Raw genomic sequence first — 21837 nt, 5'->3', positions numbered from 1 at the left:
TAATCGAGAATTGATGTTTTAAAATTACTTTGAGAAATTTATATACAGTAGAGAGTCGAAAATCGGAATCAATTGGGGACTGGGGTTGTTCCGATTACGGATTATGTACGAAAAAATACATTAACCTGTCCGATGTTCAATTTTTCTCCGTTGCGTGTCGCTTCGTGTTGAATTTTCGTCGATTTTAAGCCTAACGAAAATTTTTATAATAATAATCGAGGCTATCGTATCGTTAAAAATTATTTCTGCATTTTGTACAAACAAAATAAATATATTGAAGAATATAAAAAAAAAAAATTATACTTTAGAAGTAAATTTTAGTATCAAAAACGTTCGATTCAGCACGACACAGTCCGACTGAAAATCGTGCCGATTACCGGCGATTCCGATTACAAGTGTTCCGATTAACGACTCTCTACTGTACTGTAATTATAATGATTTATTAAATAAATAATTTAATTTTAAATATACTAAAATAAAAATATATTACGAACTTCATCATTTTGGAAGTGTGTAAATACGTACAGTAGAAATATTTACATATTTTGTAATGTTTGGGGATTTTAAAAATACAGTCGAGTCCGCATAAGTCGATACCCGGATAACTCGACACATCGGATAAGTAGTCAGCTTTCTGTGGTCCTGGCCGACTTACATAGGCATTAATTTAAAAAAACTCCGGTTTACTCGACACCGTTTAACTCGTCACCACTGGATAAGTCGACATACTTTTGCTGTCCCACACTCCGATATGTCGTCACCCCCTCCTGAAAAAAATGAATTCACTCTGCACGTTGGTGAGAATCTTTTTTTTTCAGGAGTCGATTTATTTAATAATATATAATTAACTATTCTAATTATATCGTACTATATAATTAATAAAATTGCCTTACTTTTTTATTTTTCTGTATAAAATTATAACAGATAACAAAAAGAAAATATACAATCTATATCAACTTCACACCAGAATCCAATTTTGCATTTTCTCATGCCAGAGGCATTAAAGAATCCTTAGACGTTACTTGCCAACAGTTGACAATTGCGAAGATGATGTTTTCACGGACGTTGGTGATCAGTTGAAAAAGAAAGTCGAGACGGTTACGTTGCTCAAAACGAACAACACTAAACGAATTTTTCAAGTTTTCCATCTACAGAGTAACTCATGTAAATGAGAGGACACATATGTATTGTAAGCCTATACATACTGTTAACGCACTGCTGAATTTTACTTTAATTGTAGTTTTGTGGGTTTTTTTTTCCGACTTCGCGTTTAGTACGTCACAGGTCGGATAACTCGTGACACATCTTCCACTTTCCCTTGGGGTGTCACTTATGCGGACTCTACTGTAGTTTTATTGTATGAGTTTGTACATTAAAATTTTATGAAAGTAATAAATGCCAATTTCAATGATATAGAACTTTCATTATAGGAGGATTTGGATAAGGCAACGAATACATGAGTGATCTGCTAAGGGGGCCTCGGAAAGACTAAGCGCTACTTTAGATGTTAATAGTTGAACAACAACCGAAAGAATCCACGTGGCAGCCATTGGTAAGGAGCTGTATATTGCTTTGTATATGGCAACGCGACACGTAAGGGGAGATGACTCCGAGAGGACTTTCTATGGGATACTGGGGCCTATTAGGTGAGAAGAAATCCGAAAATTCACCGTGGCTAGTTCTGTTGATAAGCAAGAACCATCGACCAACTACTTATAGTATTCAGTACTTTATCCACTTCTCCCATTAGTCCAAGTGGATAATCGTAATGAATGAAAAATATGTGAATTGCAAGATGTTTATGCTACTTTTGCATAAATTTTACAGAAGAATAGCATAAAACTTACTATTTTACGCAATTTTTTATTCGTATATTTTTTACCAGATTTTAAATCTTTAAATTTTTAAAAAAAGAAAATTATAAAGATGGTTTTAAGAAGTGTATTCCAGAATTTTATATTAAATATTTTACAAGATTTAATGCAATTTTGAGTAGTATTTTTACGAATAACACATCTTGTCATTTATTTTTGAATTCAAATTGTTCTTTATATATTGTCATTGTAATCAAAATTCTGAATTTATCTCTAATATTTGTAAAAACATTCCAAGAAAAAAATTTTTAGCAATTTCTATACGTCTGAAGAATAGAACTACTTACAGAAAGATCGATGCTTTAATATACAGTATTCGCTTGTGCCAGTAAATATAGGTGGCGTATAGAGTCGACCAAAATGGCTGCACCAAGGGTATAACGTGGCTTGACAGCGTACGAGAATTACTTGTGTAGTTTCCTTTTTAATAAGTTTTCTTCTGTAGTAAACACGTTTATTCGCATTTGTATCGACATTAATCCTAGTTGAGTTCGTAGTTGTTTATGGTCACGATGATTACACTTTGTGACATTTTAGAATATGTGGTCTGATCGAAAAGATGTCTTACAGAAGGGAAAGCGAAGTACTAAAACTGATAACTTCACATCTATCCAGCTCTTTCTCAGCAAACAATTCACTTCAGTTTCACCATAGCTAATTTTGCTGACTTAAAATTCTTTTATACAAATGTTTTCACTCTATCTAATATAGGCCATCGTCAGGTTTATATTATAAATGTTCCAAAATGGAACGTACCGTTTTCGAATATTTTACATATTTAAAATTCAAAAAAATAATTTAACTTTAAAATAAATTGAAAGAAGTGTGTATATTAAATAAATAAATAAACAAATAAAACAAGAAAACAAAGCTAAGTAGAAAGAAATGATTTAAGGGTTTTTAAATGCCATTCTTTTTTCTATTATATATTTCCACGCTGTTGGAAGCGCATTAGCATCCATAGCATTTAGGCAAACGGTTTTTCATTTTACTTCTATAAATTTCCACCTTTTCCATCTCCAACGGCAATGGATGGAGAGTGCACCGTTTAAATGACTTTAGCCTCTTCCATTTTACAATCGCTCCTTCAGTCTGTGCCATAATTGCTAATAGTGTTGTGTCCTTTGTCAAAATTGTATGTATGTTCTCGCAGACGTACCGCCAGGTTTCTTCTAGTCACACCCACATAATCTTTTTCGATTCCTAACTGTTGATTTTCAAATGGAATTTTATATACCCCAGCTTTACCTTCCTTTTTCACGCTGTCTTTATCGTTCCGTAGCAAGCTACAGATATTAGGTGCTCTTTTATAGATCATTCTCGATTTTATAAAAAAAAGAGCATTTGATACAATGTTGACAAACGACACAACACAATATTATCAATTATAGCACAGACTGAAGGAACGATTGTAAAATGGGAAGAGGCTAAAGTCATTTAAACGGTGCACTCTCCATCCATTGCGTTGGAGATGGAAAAGGTGGAAATTTATAGAAGTAAAATGAAAAACCGTTGCCTAAATGCTATGGATGCTAATGCGCTTCCAACAGCGTGGAAATATATAATAGAAAAAAGAATGGCATTTAAAAACCCTTAAATCATTTCTTTCTACTTAGCTTTGTTTTCTATTTTTATTTGTTTATTTATTTATTTAATATACACACTTCTTTCAATTTATTTTAAAGTTAAATTATTTTTTTGAATTTTAAATATGTAAAATATTCGAAAACGGTACGTTCCATTTTGGAACATTTATAATATTAAACCTGACGATGGCCTATATTAGATAGGGTAAACACTTTCTATTCTAAAAATACTTTATACCCATAGCAGCCGTCATTATGTAGTTCGCGCTAATACCGCTAGGTGTCAGATCTATCGTTGGCACAAGCGAATAGACTAGTTTAATGTTTCTGCGTTTCTAAAAGATATCATCATCTAAATTTTATTTTTAAAAAGTAAAGGATTATATTTTATGATTCTTATATTATATTAATTTAATAAAATAAGAAAAACATTTTATTAAAAATTTAAACCAATATAATAAAATCCTTCTTTAGCTCTCAACAGATGGCGGTATTTGTCTTAATTACATACGTTGGAGACGATTCTAACGATGCTTTGAGACGTAAATTGTATTCATTGTATTTATATGAGATACTTTTTTCTGTATTTAGAATAATATAAATATATATATATATACTAAATTATGCATTTTTATGCATATTTTTCTTTTTATTCGCGAATATAATCCATGCAAAACATATTTTTAAAACACATTTATTCCAAATTGTATTTTTAACAAAGTGCTTAGTTTTATAAATTGTTGTAAAAATTCGCAATATATTTTATTATTTAAAATTACTACAAATTTTTAATTATATTATACGAGAAAAATTCTAAGGAATTGAAAACTTTTTAAAATATATTTATAATGATGAAACGAAATAATTTGAATATTTTTCTACTTTATTTCGAAAAGAAATTTTATCATGAATGGAAATTATATTGCCTCAATATATTTTTATTTCTCATTATTTATGAATATGTTTGAGAATTTCTTCAACGTCTTATAATGTAAGGTAAGACACTTTTACATACAAAACTAATTTTTTTTTTTAAAAATGATTATATTTTATTTACTAAGAAAATTTTCTAAAAAATAATTATATAAAATTTCTCAGTTAATCATGGGGGTAGGAAATTAGGTAATTAGAGATTAGAATAATGAGCTAAAATTTTTTAATAATTAAAAGCAAATTAATTTTTAATTATGTTTGTAATTCATTAAAGACGATAATTTGTGATTTTTATAAATGATACGATTAATTTAATTTAAAAAGAAGAAGAAGAAAGGAGTTAAGAAAATGATACTAATGTGGAGAAATTGATAAAAATTATAATTAACATTTATATTTCGAGTTAAGAATTTCTTTAAAATGTCAAAACAAAATAATTTTCTCAAATTTTCTTAAAATAAACATTCATTATTTAATAAAATGTAATTATAAAATTTAAAAAACTGCTGTGAAAATAATTATGGGTGATGTTTAAGTTAACAATAAGTAAATTTTATAGACATTTAATGGACTTTCTTGTATAACCCTTAATATGTTTTAAAACAGAATTTATGTTAAATCAATAAAAATATCTCATTATTGATTTAACGTAAATTCTATTTCTATTAAATAAGAAAACTTTTTTATTAATTATTTGAAACAAAAATTGTAATATATTAGAAGTTAAATATAAATAATTTTATTATTATTATTCTGTACTTAATATAGATTAAATTGAGGTATTCATTAATCTTTAGAAATAAAAAAATGTATAGGTTTCTTCCATATATATAAAACTTACATTCAAATTCAAGGTCAACCAATCACGAACGATCACGTGGAAATCCAGAAAGGCTATTGGACTATCGACTATATAAAGCTAAGTACGCTGGACGTTATCAAACAGTGTTTGGCTGGCATCAGAAATGCTTTCATCTGCTCAGGTTAACGGGAAATGGGATGAATATCTTAACATACGAATCCATATACGCGTTACTTTTCTTTTGTGTTGTGGGAAATTGTGTGGTGACTAAATGGACGCAATCCAGACATAATCTAAATATATCATGGCCCATTAAGAGAGTTGCGGAGATAGAAGGTGACATAGTGTTAGGGGGATTGATGATGGTGCACGAGAGAGAAGATTTATTAACGTGTGGCCCCATTATGCCCCAAGGAGGAATTCAGGCGTTGGAGTGCATGCTTTATACCATCGATTGGGTGAATAGTCAGAAAGATTTCCTACCTAATATCACTCTGGGAGCTTACGTGCTTGACGACTGTGATAAAGACACTTATGGACTAGAACAGGCTGTCGATTTTATTAAAGGTAAGTTCACGTGATTCTTTTTTAAACTACTATTATGAAATCAAGCGTATCATGATAATTTATCATGCTCGACTGTAATTATAGTTACTAATTTTATCAAAATAATTTATAGAATCAAGAATTTTTATTTAAAAATAAATATTATAAAGCATATATTTTAATTAAAGAGACAAACAAGAAAATAAATAAGATTTGAAAAATATTAAAAATTAAATTTAAAACTTTCTATAGTAAATATAGATATAGCTTATATATTAATATATTTCAAGATTTTACTTTATATATAAAGAAAAATAATACGAGATATCGAATATTTGAAGATGATGAAAAATTATCTCTACGTTGCAATTTATCAAATAAACTTACATATATATATATTATAAATTTATAAATATTAAAAAAATATACTTAATTAATTATTTATATAAATAATTAAGGTTATAAAATATAATTGTAAATTAAATTAAAAATTAAAGGTGTTTTTATAAAGTTTACTTAATTTTATTATTATTTATTTTCTCGTAAATAAATATATCTTTTCTTTGTTTTTAATAAACTTAGATTAATTAAATTACTGAAGACAAACTTGATATTGACTTTAATTAAATTGGAATACTTGTTTTAAATTATTTATTTTGATATGCATGAAATTATTTTAAGGCATTATACAGTGGCGGATTAAAACCTTCCGGGGCCCTAGGCATAGATGATTGGGGGCCCCGCTACATAATTTTACGACATCGTAAACTAATAACGTTTAATTATAGCTAAAGAATAATTTATAAATTATGATATACAGTTGCAGTGGCAAATTGTTTATTTTATTTTTTTTTAATTTTAGGGCCCCTAGGAATGCGCCTCACCTACTGTACTTGAATCTTATAAATATTTAGAAAAAATAATATTTTTTAACGCTACACTTCAGTAGAGTTTATTTTCAACATTTACTATTTTCACTGTACTTTATAGATATTTCTCACGCTAGATATACTCTTAACGCTATATAGATGTTATACTTTTTGTAAGATCTTAAATCTTGATTTAAAAAATTTTTTTATAGTCATGAATAACAAAATCTCAGAAAATATCATAAATATAATATAATACGACCTTTATAATACGTCTTCTTAAATTTATATGTAATTTATTACGAAATAAAATTACAATTTTAATCAAATGGAATTTAAAAGTTTTCGTATTAGACATAGATTTGTTAGGGCCCTCAGCTATAACATATATCAAGTCCTCTCCCTCCGTAGAATGATGATATATGTAAAAAATATGAAGCCCTAAATTATAAATTCATAACGCGAGGCCCTAAGCTACAACTTATTTAGCTAATTTAAATAATGTCCTAGAAAATTTTATTCTTTCAAAAATATGTTATAACTTTAAATACATTGAACTGTTTTAATAATTAAATTTAAACATACCAAAATTGAAATAATAATAATAATTTTACTGATTTAAATAAAATTTTCAGTTCTAAAAATGCCTTTACAATTTTTATCGAAATTATATTTTAAATAAATTTTTTAGGTAAGCCGAGCTTGAATTTAATAGAGTCAGAAAGGAAATTCCTTTAAAGAAGCAGAAATTTTTTCAGTGATTGAAAAAAAAAATGTGGGTCGACATTGGATCGTTTCTTATTGGAGTAAAACTGTAAAAACTTCAAATTAATTCGTTTTATTGTCGTTATTTTTAATAGAAAATCGGAAGAAGAAGAATTAAAGGATCAATTTTAGTTAAAAGTTACACGGAAAAAAAGACGCAAGCAAAATGCCAATTTTAAACAGATTTACTTAAATTCTATTGTAAATAGTTAAATATCAAAGTTGATCGTATGTAAATGTCATCGTATCGAATTCCAAATAATCGGAAGAAAGTACAATTACAAAGGCTGTGTACAGTTGTAGAGATGTTGCAGTTCGTTATGTGTTAAATAGATTTTGTCTTAAGAGAATGTGTCGAACCAAAAAGCCAAGTTAAAGAAATATTCATTTATTTTATGCATTTTTCCGAACAAAAATGCAAGTATGAAAATCAAGTTATGGGTAATATTGCTAATTATTTCATGAATTATTAACCGAGATCTGACGAATATATATAATTATTTTATAATATAATTTTATATAATTTTAAGAGCGTTATTTAAATGATAACACGGTGTCAAAAATCTGTAGTTTTATATAAAATAAAACTAATTACTTATAATTAATTAATAAAGATGAAAGAACCGGAATAGGATATACAGTATAATAATTTGCTCTTAATTATACATTTATTATAAGTGATGGATTTATTGTTTAAACAGCAACAGATGCTTAAACAATAATTGTTATAAGTTAAAGAGTCAAGTTAAAATTTATCATAAAATCAATCTTTTTTCCCAGTCATGCATGTATATACTAGGCAGTATAGCATGACAGAAGAAACATTTCATACACGTAAATAAATTCAATATTTATTCTTCATCAGTCGTTTAAGAAATAAGTGTATATTGATAATAAACTTTAACATTAGTAGAGAAATATATAAATATTGTTTATTTTTGATTTAATACATAGCGTATACGTATAGAGATATGATATATGTATATCTTCTGTCGATATCCACATAATTGGTATGATTAGAATACAGAGAAATCAGTCAGACTAATTATGGGAATAAGATTTATATTACACAATGATAATAGTTTAAGTAATAATAAAATTAGTAAATTCTCATACGGAACAGGAAATTTTATAAGAGATACATTAATCAGTTTGTTTCCAATTCGAAGCGAGTAAATACATCATTCGCTATTTACATTTTAATTTTGTTATTGTTACAAATATCATAAATTATAGTTTTGTAATAATTCCTGTGACAATTTCTTATGTAAGTTATGAAGAATTAAAAACTAATTACTTTTTCTATACGATACTTTATTAGAAATATAAAAATATTTTGTTATTTACTTATATTTTTATTATATTTGTTTGTTTAATATGTTTACCAATAAACTAATTATCATTTAGCATTAATCTCAATTGCTGGATATAAACGTGCTTGGAATATAAATAGAAGTGTTAACTTGAAGAAAATTAAACTTTTCTGTTAGTTTTTTCTGAATTTTGGCTTTTTTATAAAAGAATTTTGATAACAGTAAACACTTTATTTTCGTACAGCAAACAAATCTGATAAGGGAATTTTGTTAATATTTTGAATTGTCTTGAATTTTTAAACTGTTGCAAATTAATTTATTTTATTAATTAACAATGTTCATCTTAAACATATGCTAAACTTCGTAATGTTATAGTTCACATAATTGTTAATTTTGAGAGATTACATGTAACCTCTCTTGTTCTCTTAAGTTACTTGAATTTTATTTTCAACTGGAGTGTATAATAAATCACTTCTGTCTGCTTATTAAAACTATACGTTAATTATTAAATAGAACTTAATTAGGTTAACCACTTTCTTTACATAACACTTTTTACAGGTATAAATTCGTTTAGAATTACTTAAGGATAAATTATTGCGTAAGTGAATAATTAATATTATTTATTATGCTGTGGTTAATTTAAGTCATATAAAAATAAATGACAATTTACCTTAATAATATCAAAATTTTATCAAATTTTATTAAACGAATAAGATAAAAGTCTTGAAGATTTTAATGAGGGTGGACTGGCAATTTTATTGGATAACGCTGACGAGATTGAGATAACAGTGGTAGTATGAGCATTCTAATTCTGTTATCAGTTATCACTGAGGTAATTACAGCTTCTACATGTTATAGAGACATCAATGACATTTTCAATGAGAAAATTAAACTCAGACGAATAGAATTAAGCAATTTGTTTCTAAAAATGAATTTCAGAAGTTTTTCTGAACAATGCAGCCCTATTTATAATCCGTATTCGCTTCATGGAAGATAATTTACATATCGATTACTACTCGAAAGAATGCTTTAGCATGAAGTGCTTCTTTAAATTTATATCTGGAATTTTATAAGAACATAAAAAACATTGTAAGATCTATAGCTAAGATGTATTGCAATTTTTCTGCTTTATAAAGTAGAAATCACTTCTTTTGATGAAGTATTATTTTAAGCCTGAAATGTTTTCGGATTACAGAAATTTCATCTTCATGGCATCAAAATATATATTTTTTCTCTTAAAAAAGAAAACTCCCTTTATATTGAATAAACTATAAAATATGAAAAAATATCTAAATGTTGAAATAAAGAAAATTTATGTAATATTTAAGTATTATCTACAGAAAATGTCGAAAAGGTAATAACTAAAAAATAAAAAAGCTGATAATAAGATGACTTTTTCTTCTTATTTCAGAGAAATATTTTTGTTTTTTATTCTTATCTAATGCTCTTTCAATATAGTAATATTCGATTAAAAAAAATAAATTATGAACCCTTAATTACATTGTTTTATAATTCGAAAACGTTCTAACCTTTTATAATTTTTCTCATTGAATAATTTGATTTTTTCTTTATTTCGTTTTCAATGAAAAGACATGTTGCAAGTACTGTACATTAAGTTATAAGTCACGTAATTTCTACTTTTTCAGAGTTAAAAGAAGTTATCCCAACTGTATCAAGAAAAATTGTTATCTTAAAGTAATTTTGGAATTGTTTAAAAAAAACTTTTTTCTTATGCTTTTTGAATAAAAATTTAAGTTTTCGCCATTTAGATCTGTTCATTTCATAATAGATACGTTACATAAGCAGAGTGAACAAACAAACACTACTGTAATTTTAATTAATTTTCATTTAAATATAATTTTAAAACTAAAAGTACAGCATATTGTTTAATACTAGTGATTAAATTTCAGATCTAATATTAGCACGTTATTGTCTATTATCTATGGATTATGTTAAACAAGTGAGTTGAAAAGTTGGAATTTTATTTCTTCCCCGATTCTACATATAAATCATGTGGTATATCAGAGATCAACGACAATTGTTGTTAGAGATTCAACATGCTTCTTGACTTATCTCACGTGCTGTATTGGGATAACGTGATCCGTATACCCTTCCACACAAAATGATAGGCTGTTATTGCTAAAGAAATAAGTCTAACTGGTTTTACTTTATTTGTAGTAAATATTACGGAAAGTAAATCTTATGTTGTAATTAAATTAATAGATAGAAAAGGAGTCTTTTAAGATTTATCGTAAATATCAAATTAAACTTAATTTCTTCAGTCTAATTCTAATAAAAAGTAACTCTAGGATGGACGGCTACAGTTTTTTAAATTGGAAATAAATGGTATTGTATTTGTTAAATCTGAAAAATTTATTTTTATTCTTAACATATGTTGGGATTATTGAAGTTCATTTAATACGCATTTATAAATAAAAGAGAATACATGCATGGCAACAAAAAGCATTAATAGAAAATTATTGTATTGGCCATCTAACCCAAACAGCACGGTGTTTGGGTTAGAAATGACCACAGTGTCATCACACCCGTGAGAAACATGTTTATGAACATGTCACAGTTTGAGCGTGATTCTGCATCACATCCAAAAGGACAAATGATTTATGTAAGACTGTTTTCAGATTCAGTTTTAAAATAGTATAAACACCATTTATATACACTAAATAACTATGGTCATCTATCAGGGAGTTACAAAACAATAAACAAAACATTTATTTTACTCTTATCAGGAAGGTTTCTCGGAACAGGTCGCAATATACACCTTCCACTACACTTGTACCATTCTCACTGACTAGTGTACTGTATCTCGGACTTCCGGTATGTATTTTCGGAATTAGCGATTGGCAATCTTTCTCGAATGACCATCCGTTCCGGGATTACGCTATACATTAGTCTAGTTATTATCATATGATTTTATCTAAATTTATTCGTACGATTACGTTAATATGATAAAAGTGATTTTAATTAAAGAATCTGTAGATGATACACTATGAGTATCAGCAGTAAAACTTAAATTTCATATGTAACTTTTAATAATGTATTAAAATAGGCAAATTTTCCCTTCTAAAAATGTTATATTTTCGATAATTGTTATAAATAGAAAATCTATAATTATAATGATGCTTTGAAAGAACAACATCCAAAACAATGAAGTCTTTTAGAATTTATCATAATACATTCTATTAATTTTGATTAATAAGGGGAAATACAAACTCTAGTATCCTATCCTTCTTTACTTTCATTTCAATTGTTTGACATCAATAACTTATATATATATATGAAGATGTTTGTTTGTTCGCTGTGCGCTCCTAGACCGTTTGACCAATTGCTACAAAACCAGGCAGTTATGTAAAAACATGCTTCTAACTTAGATAATGTCGTACATATCACCACAAAATATTGATTTAATTTCTATACATCAATTAATTTCTGCCTACATACGCTTTTCTGGCTGCCATTTATTGGCAAAAAAAATTTAAAAATAATGAACTAAATACATTTTATACAAAAAATGATATAACTAAAAGAAAAGAAATATATATTCACTTAATTTCTGCGACAATGATATACCAGGACATTTTTTTACATGGTTTATAGGCATTCTGATAATATTCTTATAATGGGTTTTACCACATACAGTTTTGAAATTTTCAATTAATGACGCTGGATGTAACAAGCTAGTTTATCTTTAAATTAATAATTATATACAAAAAAATACAAATTATAAAACAAAATACCTAATCATGACTATTTATTAAAATATTACGAAACAAAAGAAAAGGAAAGAACAAATAAAATTAAAAATAACTAAAAATTTATCTCATTATTTAGGAATTAAAGAGTAATTTAAAAAATAGTGTAAAATCGAAAATGTATTTTACAAACAAACAAACAACAACAAAAAAAAATAAAGGATTTAGTAAAGAAAGAAAAAAATATATAGGCCTATATATATCAAATAACTAAGCAATTAACTTTTTCAGAAAAGTTTGAAAATATCTTATTATTTTTCCCCCTTATAATTGTATCTTTGCTACTTTTTAATTTTAAAACACTAATAAGAAAGCTTCTTTTAAAAATTTTATGTCATTCTCATTCACTTATGATGCCATTCATTATTGAAAAATAAAAATAATGGTTTTATAAAATTATTGAAACGATGGAAAGTTTAAAAGAGCGATAACAAGTTCCAATTATTTCGTTTACAAAAGTTTACTGTATATTTGTATAAATTACAATAATTGTAATGTTTTCTCATAGAGTAAACAAGATGGTGAAAAACAGAGATTAAAGTAACAGTAGTAGTTTAATTTGTATTGTTAGTTTTAATGTAATATACTGTACTTAACAAGGTGAGTCAGAAGTCCCTTGCACTTTTTTCAAAAGAACTGAAGATATATTTTGTTAATATAATTATTTAATAAAACATGCGTGGAGACTACACTGGAACCTGTTTTGTTAAACTTGAAAATGATTTTCAAGCTCATTTAAATTCACTTTTTACTTCTCATGAATTTAAAGTCATTTTTATAAAAGGATTAATATTGAACATTTACACAATACATTGAACATTTGTCTACACAATGCTGATTAAGAATCTAGAAAATGGTTTTAGACAGATTAAAATGGTGTTCTTTAACTTTGTTACTACATCTTTTACATTATCACTCTCGTTAATTTTTAAGCGGCCTTGAAAACCATTTCAAGGTTACTTAAAAAGTTTCTTTGTATTCTCATACATGTTTTCCTATGTAATATTTATTTTGTTAATGTAATATCTTCAGTACTCATGGAATAAAGTGTGCAACGGATTTTTGACTCACCCTGTATTTGGTAATTATAATTAATAAGTATCTTCTTGGAATCACTCAAGGATTAGGCGATTTCGTCTGTTCCAGTTTCAAAGGTCATTCTTCTTTTTCCTGCATCCATTCTTTCTCTTGCTTTATAGTTGAGCAGCTCTTTTGGCAGCTTTCTTCTGTCATTCTGTTTATATTTCTTTCTGTTTCCATTTCTGCTTATATTCTCTTATACGGTCATTAATGGAGAATATATCCAGAGTTCTTATATTTTCGTTCCGTAACATAAGTAACTATTTTAACTAATTCTGTTATAAGAGTCTCGACTCTTCATTTAAGTTCTATTTTATATGTATCTATAATTAATTTATGTTTTTTTATCACTAAAATTAGCAATATAATCAAAATAAAAAAATGTAGGTTACATAGTAATAACAAAAATTACTGAAATTAAATCATTTTAAAGTAAATTATTATTTCTCAGACCAATTTAAAATTTGTAAGCGTAAAACTTACACTTTCTTACTTAAAAAATAAACACAATTATTTAATATTTAAAATATATAAAGTGGTAATAAATTTATTATTAAATCTGTTTAGTAGATATCTATTCAATTAAGTAGATAATCTTTTGTATTTTTTGTAGATTTTAATTGATTTTGTCTTTTTAACGCTACTTAGAACAGAAATCTACATCCTTAATGTGGTCTTCCATCATTTATGAAAGGAAAATCATGACATACATGTCAGAATCTAACATAGCCTATCTCTATATCTCTATCTTTGTTTAAATAACGTATTTAATTGTTAATTACATTCTAGACATGATATAATTCACGGATTAAATAACCCATAATCCCATATTACATGAATGATAGAATATTTTGTCTCACTGGGGAATTCCATTGACAGATTGAACTAAATCTCAATTAGACATATCTAAACATGGAGTTTAGGTTCGTAAGGTGAAATAAATTATAACGTATGGAATTCGAAACTAAGTCTCCACGTGAAAGGAATTGATGAAGATAAAATTAGGAAATTCAAAAATTTAACAAAATTACAATTGTGCCATTGAAAATAAAGTATTTCGATGGCATAATTGAAATGAAATTTTATTATACAAATCTCTGACCAACGTCCACTGACGAGAATATAAAAATCGTTGTTCAGGGGTTATTTTGTATGCATTTTTGTTGAAAATATGCACCGCTGTTTAGAGAGGTAGCTGTCGTTAGAGGTTCGATCTATATTAATTACCGTATTATGTTATTATGCCTAAATATTTTATTATTTTATTTAAAATCATTATATTATTTTAGATAATATAATAACATATTTGTATAATTTAAGTTAAAAAAATTAAAAATTTAAAACAATTTGCTTTAACTAAAAAATATTTTTGTGGTTTTGAATATAAATTTTTTATTTTTAAAAAAAAAGAATAAAATTCGGGCAGTTTTCTAGTTTTGGATTCGATTAGATTAGATTTTATGGGTTAAGGCAACGCAACACGAAAGCGATGTCCCAAGAGGAGATGCTTTCCAGAAGAACTATCTATAGGAAAATGATCCCTGTTTACGTGTTAGACAAGTGGGAAAGCCAGGAAACTCCCAACTCGTTGGTGAGACACGAATCCGCAAGTAATTTCCAGTGTTCGATGGTATTATCCACTCGGCCACTGGTGGGTATCATGCAGATTTCGACGACTCGATTTAAAATCACTTTTATTATGTCAAATTCGCATTTTCAGCCGACAAAATAAAAATTTCGAGGTATTTTGAGGTGGATCCTTCTGCCAGTTTTGGTTTAGGTAATATCGAAATCATTTGTAAAAATTTTTATTCTCTGTTTAAGCTATAGTTTTAATATTGTTTTATGCATTACGATATATTCGGTGCAAAAACTAAAACTCTATTTTATCCACTTGAGAACGGAAATAACTATTTTTTATTCGATATTTGTATACAGTTTTAGAACATATTTCATCTGAAAACCAGAGATTATTTTATACAATTTCCGTTACAAAAAAGAAAAGATTTTTTAGACTGGTGAGTAAAAAAGTTAATTTAGTTGTTGATTAAATTCGTATTTTTCTGTTGACTATTTTAGATCAATAAAAATTTATATTTGTAATTTTTTTACACTGTCTGTCTACCACACTTTATGATGTTACGCTGAAACATTATCGACTATATTTTACCCTATTATCTTTTAAAAATGATTTTTAATAATTCAAGACACACAGGATAGTTAACATTGATAATTAGAGTCATTTTAGTTAATAGACATTAATGATAAAAAAAAAATTGAAAATATCGAAGATATAGCCTATTTAAAATATAATGTCAAATATTCAAAAGAAAATTTGCATTTATAAAGCATTTACACATATAAAACCAAATAAAAACAAATCCAGCAACGATTTGTGTAACTTTCTCGGCAAAAACATTTAAAATTGAATGTGGCGTCATTTGTTATTGTATTTTATTAAAAAACTTTTATATTATTAATTATAAAATAACAAACAGCTTAATTTTAAGGTGGAGATGACTTTTATAAAAAGTTGTAAATGCTAATGACATGTAAAATCATTAAATCCGATCGCACTTAAGATATGACCCTCCTCTATCTCCCCACCCTTCAACCATGAAAATTTAATAACATCAATCTTCCTAATATCCAAATCTCCAGGCAAAATTTCAGAAATTTTCGACAAAAGGCACAGAAGTTATTAAGCTTTAAAGTGGGTGAACAAAATCGTTTCCCTCATACACACTAACATCCATACATACAGGGGGGAAAACCTCCAAATTTTTGCATTTTTCGACATTTTAAAGTGACCCGAGTCCAGAAAACGTAAATTCTTGAGGTATCATTTTTTGACGGATTGCCATACTTTCCCCATGTTAAATATAACACATGGAAAAGTAATAAAAATAACTTAAAAATATTATTTACAAAAAAACGTAAAGATTTTAATGGAATTTTATTTTTAAATTTAAAAACGATTTTATTAATATATTCTCGTGACATTTGAATAAGTATTTTTTTATTTAAAAAAAATGTTATTCATATTTCACTGTAGGGTAGAAAAATGAGATGATGCATATAGGTAAAATTCTTATAAAAATAATAAAAATTACATATTTTTAAAAAATTATTTTTATTTAAACAATGTTCTGGCTCCATTAATATTTATAACTTGGTTTAAAATTGTCATATCAATAAAAAAAATTAGATTTTTTCATATTAAAAACATTCAACAACGAATTGCATAACTTTTCCGGCTAAAAAATTTAGATTGTGTGTAGCGCCATATTATATTTTATTTTAAAAACTTTTATATTATTGTTATGAAATACCAAAAAGCTTAATTTTCAGGATGGAGATGAATTTCATAAAATCTTGTCAATGGTAATAACGAATAAAATCTTCATTAACTCCGACTCAACTCGAGATACGACACAACCCTATCACCCCACCCCTCGTCCTTCAACCACTAAAACTTCATAGCATCACTCCCCCCAATACGCAAACCTTTCTGAAGAGTTTCAGGAAATTTTGACAAAAGATAAAGGAGTATTAAGCTTCAAAGTGGGTGAACAAAATGTTGCCCTTAACATCCATACATACTGGGAAAAAACCGATTTTTTTTTTTTCGTTTCTCAACGTTTCACAAGATGAGCTGAGTCCAAAAATGTAAAACTCTTGAGGGGTCACTTTTTTACCAATAGTCATACTTCTATCATATATAACAGCCGGGAAAGTAAAATAATAGAATAATAAATGCATTTAAACTTCATTTATTTTATGGTAACAGAATCACGTTTTGTTAAAAGCATTTGAAGTTTTTATCATCTGTTTACAATCATAGAATTTTTTCTTGTAAATACAATTATTGACGAAATTGAATGAAAAGAAAAGGAAAATATCATTAATTTAGACATAAGTTATTATTTTACGGGATCTGTCTGCATCTAGGTCGTGGAGGATTCAAATTGGAGGATTCAAATTATTTATACGGTTAGTAGAATAAATATTCTTTCGAAAATAGTTTTATATACACAGTATATCGGATAGAAACATGTTTACTGATTTCAGATACCTACCCAAAAAAGGTTTGTTTCTTGTAGTTAGTAGCGAAATTGAGGCCGAAGTTTTCAACGCGAAAACGTGTACGTCGGACGTTAGGCGCCGCTTTCCTGTAAGCCTAGAAGTTTGGCGTTTGGAATGGCGTTTGGAATGTCGAGCATGATTCCACTGACTTTCCAAACATCATTGTCAAACTTCTAAGCTTACTGGAAAGCGGCGCTGAACGTCCGACGTACACGTTTTCGCGTTGAAAACTTCGGCCTCAACCTCGCTGATATATTTCAATATGTGCACCTTTATTGTTCTGAGTATATTTAATTTCTGCCCATGTATCGTATATTACAGTACGTTCCAAAATGGAAACTGTAACGGTTGCAATTGTAGCAGTTACGCGAGCTTTCAGTTTTTCAACATAGTGCATACACGATATCTTACAGGGAAAAGTCTAGCGGCATGAACGTCCGGAGAACGGTTCAACGGCGGCTTAACGAAGATTACAGGGTTAAAAGGGAACTAAAAAGGAGCGAATGTAATATAAACTTATGAACAATTACAAATATATATAATACGCATGAACACAACTACTGTACACAATGATGCATCATACAGGATCCAAATATAAAATGTTCGAGACTGTAGAACAGAATCAGAATTCGATTCGCATTAAATTACTCTAATAACATTGACAAGACAGTTTGGGAATATAGTAAAAACTGCTTAGGCGACCACCTGCATTCGAGGGACAGCTGTCAAAACGGGCAAAAATTTCTGGTACGGAATAGTTTATGCAGAGAGTCTTCGTATAAGTTACCTGTATTAATTGTATCGTGTACAATATTTTATATCCCTAAAGAAAATACTAGGTCTAAGGTAAAATAAATTTTGTATCGCACAGTTAAACTTCGCGACTAATTGCCGTCGTGATAAACCATTTTCACTTTCTCTGATAACTTTAACCCGATTTTTTAACGACAGCACTTTGCATTTCTTTCGTTTTCGGACAATTTCGAAAAAACTGAAATGAATTTCCTTTGTTGCTAGACTAATTCATTAACACCTGCATCTAATTTCAAGGGTGGAGAAATGCCCGAGGTGGGTTCGAACAAGAGTTTAGACTAATTCATTATATTAGGGGGGAAAACATTGTTGAGATGGGTTCGAACAATAGTTTAGACCAGATAGATTCGCGGAAGTGGTCGCTTATTACAGTTGTTGTATGTTGTTTCGGACCAAAAATCGATGCCCACGGACGCGTTACACAAGTGGGTCGTTTAATACAGGTAACTTATATGAAGACTCTATGTATAAACTATTCCGTGCCAGAAATTTTTGCCCGTTTTTACACGTGCCCGTCGAATGCTGGTAGTCGCCTAAGCAGTTTTCACTGTATTATATTTAATTATCCATGCATTTCTCTTCATAAGACATATATGGCCGCGTTTCTTTATGCAGCGAGAGTGTAGCGAAAATGACGTCACGAGCAGCTATTGCTGCATCATAGTTTAGAAACTCTTTCCGCTCGAGCGAAACATGGACGCCATAATCAATCCTTTAATTCCTGTTACGGCCGAAAGTAGTCTTTATTTAAATATTGTAGTTTTTTAACTAAACAGTTATAAAGAATTGAGCATTTCTCTTTCGGAAAATGTGAACAAAGTAAAGAGATAGGAGATATATAATTATATTTAAAATATAGTATTTTCTTATTCTTCAGATAACTTTCAGAGTCATTTTATAAAATCCAATCTTTCTTAATCTTTCCATAATATTTTTACAGCATAATATCGTATTATATACACAAGCATCCATTTTGTTTTACACGTGTAGTGGACGTAAAAGCTGCTTTATTTTTGCTGCAGCGACCTCTTGCAGTAAACGCCTAGAAACGGTTCGCTTGCAGCGCTGCATTTAGAAACAGGTTTCAGAGTGTCCGCTGTAAAGCTCTCCTCGAGTGCTGCATAAAGAAACGCTATCAATGCATCAGTCAGTTAACCTCAGTTCTTATTAAAGTATCCTGCACTCCCATAACCGGGAATAAATTATTAGGGGCTAGAGGGGCAAAATGAAAAACATGTGACTGGTATTTTTTTTTCCTTCTTAACCAGCAGTAGGCCTATTAGCCACAGTTTAAGCGCCTGGTTTTCTGCTGTTTTATCTGCAAAAATTATATAATGACATCTAGAATCGAAAGTGTCCTCTCTAAGTACAAAAAGAAATCAAATATACATTCAGTTTCTTTTTTTTTTTTTTTTTTTTTTTTTGGAATTCATAACGTGCATAAACGTCGTCAATCGGTTTGTCGACAGAGTAAATTATCATATTCGCAGTCGTCGGTAACTGATGCTCGAATTAAATTTCTAATCTGTAATTCCCACATTTAATAACATTAAAACGACGTTTATCGCCTAAAGTCGGAGTGATCAAAGGCATAAGAGAATAATCTCGGGAATATGCCTGATGCGAAACATCGAATTCAAAATCTGAATGTAAACAAACCAATAGCGCAGACCATGTGGTATATACGAACACGGTTTCTTGTTGTTTACGTGTACATAGATATAGTTGTTAAAATGTTGAAAATTGAATGAATTCGCTTTGTAAACACCACTAAAAGCATCCTGGTTTACATTATCTATTATTAGATGAACAGTTTCCCGTGGAAGAGATTTTATAGTCTAGGAAATAGACAGCTTTCAATTTAACGATTCTTCAGTAGAAATATCTTTCAATAGGATGATGCGCATAATCTATTGACGGATCTTTTTCGTGAGCTATACAGTAGTTATAGAGGGGTTAAGCATGTTAAGCACCACTTATCTGACAAACAGCGAGGCGCAGATAATTCTGGACGTGAGCGCTAAGTTATCAGATTTTGTTAAAAGAATTTTGATATACCTTTAAGTATCTTTAAGGTTATTCCGTTAAGAATATACAGTATTTTGGCATGTAAGAAGCCCAAAATTCTAACTTTTTCTGTTAAAATTTTTTAAAAATCGTTCATTTCCGTCATTTATACCGTCCAATTTTCCGGCTATATAACTGCGACTATAACACGCAGTTATAGTTTAAAGATAATATGCATCTCCATCAAAATTTAATACTCTGTCTAATTACTGTACGCTAGGTAATTGTAAAGGACCCAACTGTTTTATTATTCAATGCAATAGCGATTTGAGTAAATAAGGTACGAAGCTAAGATAGATTATTAGCTGAAGAAATCCTATAAATACATAACTGTTTATCAATTTTGTTGATTAACTTTACCTTTATTATCAGCTTTAATAGGATAAAGGCTTGGGTCTATGTAATGGTTCGAATTACCGGCAATAATAAAATCGAGGGAAGTATTCATGGTCGTAATTTATTTGTAGAATACAAATTCTAAGATACCTATAGATGACGTAAAAGTATTCTTAGAGTTTGTAATAAAGTCATAACTATGAATTACCATCGTCGTCGTCCAAAATATCCAGATTTGCATCTCCTTTTTATTTTTCTACTGCCTATCTGCTCCGAAGACTTGCCTTTAAGCGCATCAGTTCCTGCATTTATACTTGATGATTTAGACATTCAACAAGAGTACTTTCTTTTTATCCACTCAAGAACTTTTCGTCTTAAATAACACGTCTCGTCGTGAATAATATGTTGAAGTTTGCCCGATGAATACTCATTGAATTTTTTCGTTGTTCAGATCTTCAAATGGATCTCTCGGAATTCTGCATTTTATGACATTTCATCGATTTATCCCGCTATATAGTATTTTCTAAATGGGGTTATTGTAACGTGTTCTTTATCGCGAACGTTAAACCTAAATTTTGGTCACTGAGTTTTCTTTCCATACAGACTATTGTTGAACAAGCAGTTTGTTTCGTGACCACTAAGTGGATTGTGTTGCTGTATCTGAATAGAAAATCATCCAATACGCCGATGTATATGTAATTATCTGTTTAGGTAAAATATCTGAAAGACGTGTTCCCAGAAGAAATGAGAAAAAGAATAAAAATATCTGAAATAGCGAAAAGACAAATGAAAAACAATAAAAAAAAACTAGTCTCATTAAATCTGGCAAATTTCGATTTTCATACACAGTTTTAAAAGAGAATTCTCTATGATGGAGAATGTTATTTTAAAACTTAAGAATATATCAGAAAAACATACAGTACAATTATTGACTAAATCCCTGATTCCTGAATTTTTCATTAGATGGTGTTTGGCCAACACACATTTCCACATACAA

The 21837-nt window shown here is 28.5% G+C and overlaps 1 protein-coding gene across 1 annotated transcript in view; it reads left to right on the top strand.

The window, feature by feature from the left end:
- Positions 1-5352: 5352 nt before the first annotated feature.
- The window catches only part of LOC136972674 (metabotropic glutamate receptor 6-like), a 134956-nt gene continuing 118471 nt past the window's right edge, over positions 5353-21837 (top strand). Inside the window, exon 1 of the mRNA XM_067267276.1 lies at positions 5353-5762. Within this exon, the coding sequence (XP_067123377.1) occupies positions 5393-5762 (370 nt within the window). The 5' untranslated portion in view covers positions 5353-5392. The remainder of the gene's footprint in view (positions 5763-21837) is intronic.

This window comes from Centruroides vittatus, unplaced genomic scaffold (assembly GCF_030686945.1).
Source record: "Centruroides vittatus isolate TY-2023 unplaced genomic scaffold, ASM3068694v2 contig_300, whole genome shotgun sequence".
In the NCBI taxonomy this organism is placed as follows: Eukaryota; Metazoa; Arthropoda; class Arachnida; order Scorpiones; family Buthidae; genus Centruroides; species Centruroides vittatus.
This window is presented reverse-complemented; position numbering and strand designations above follow the sequence as displayed.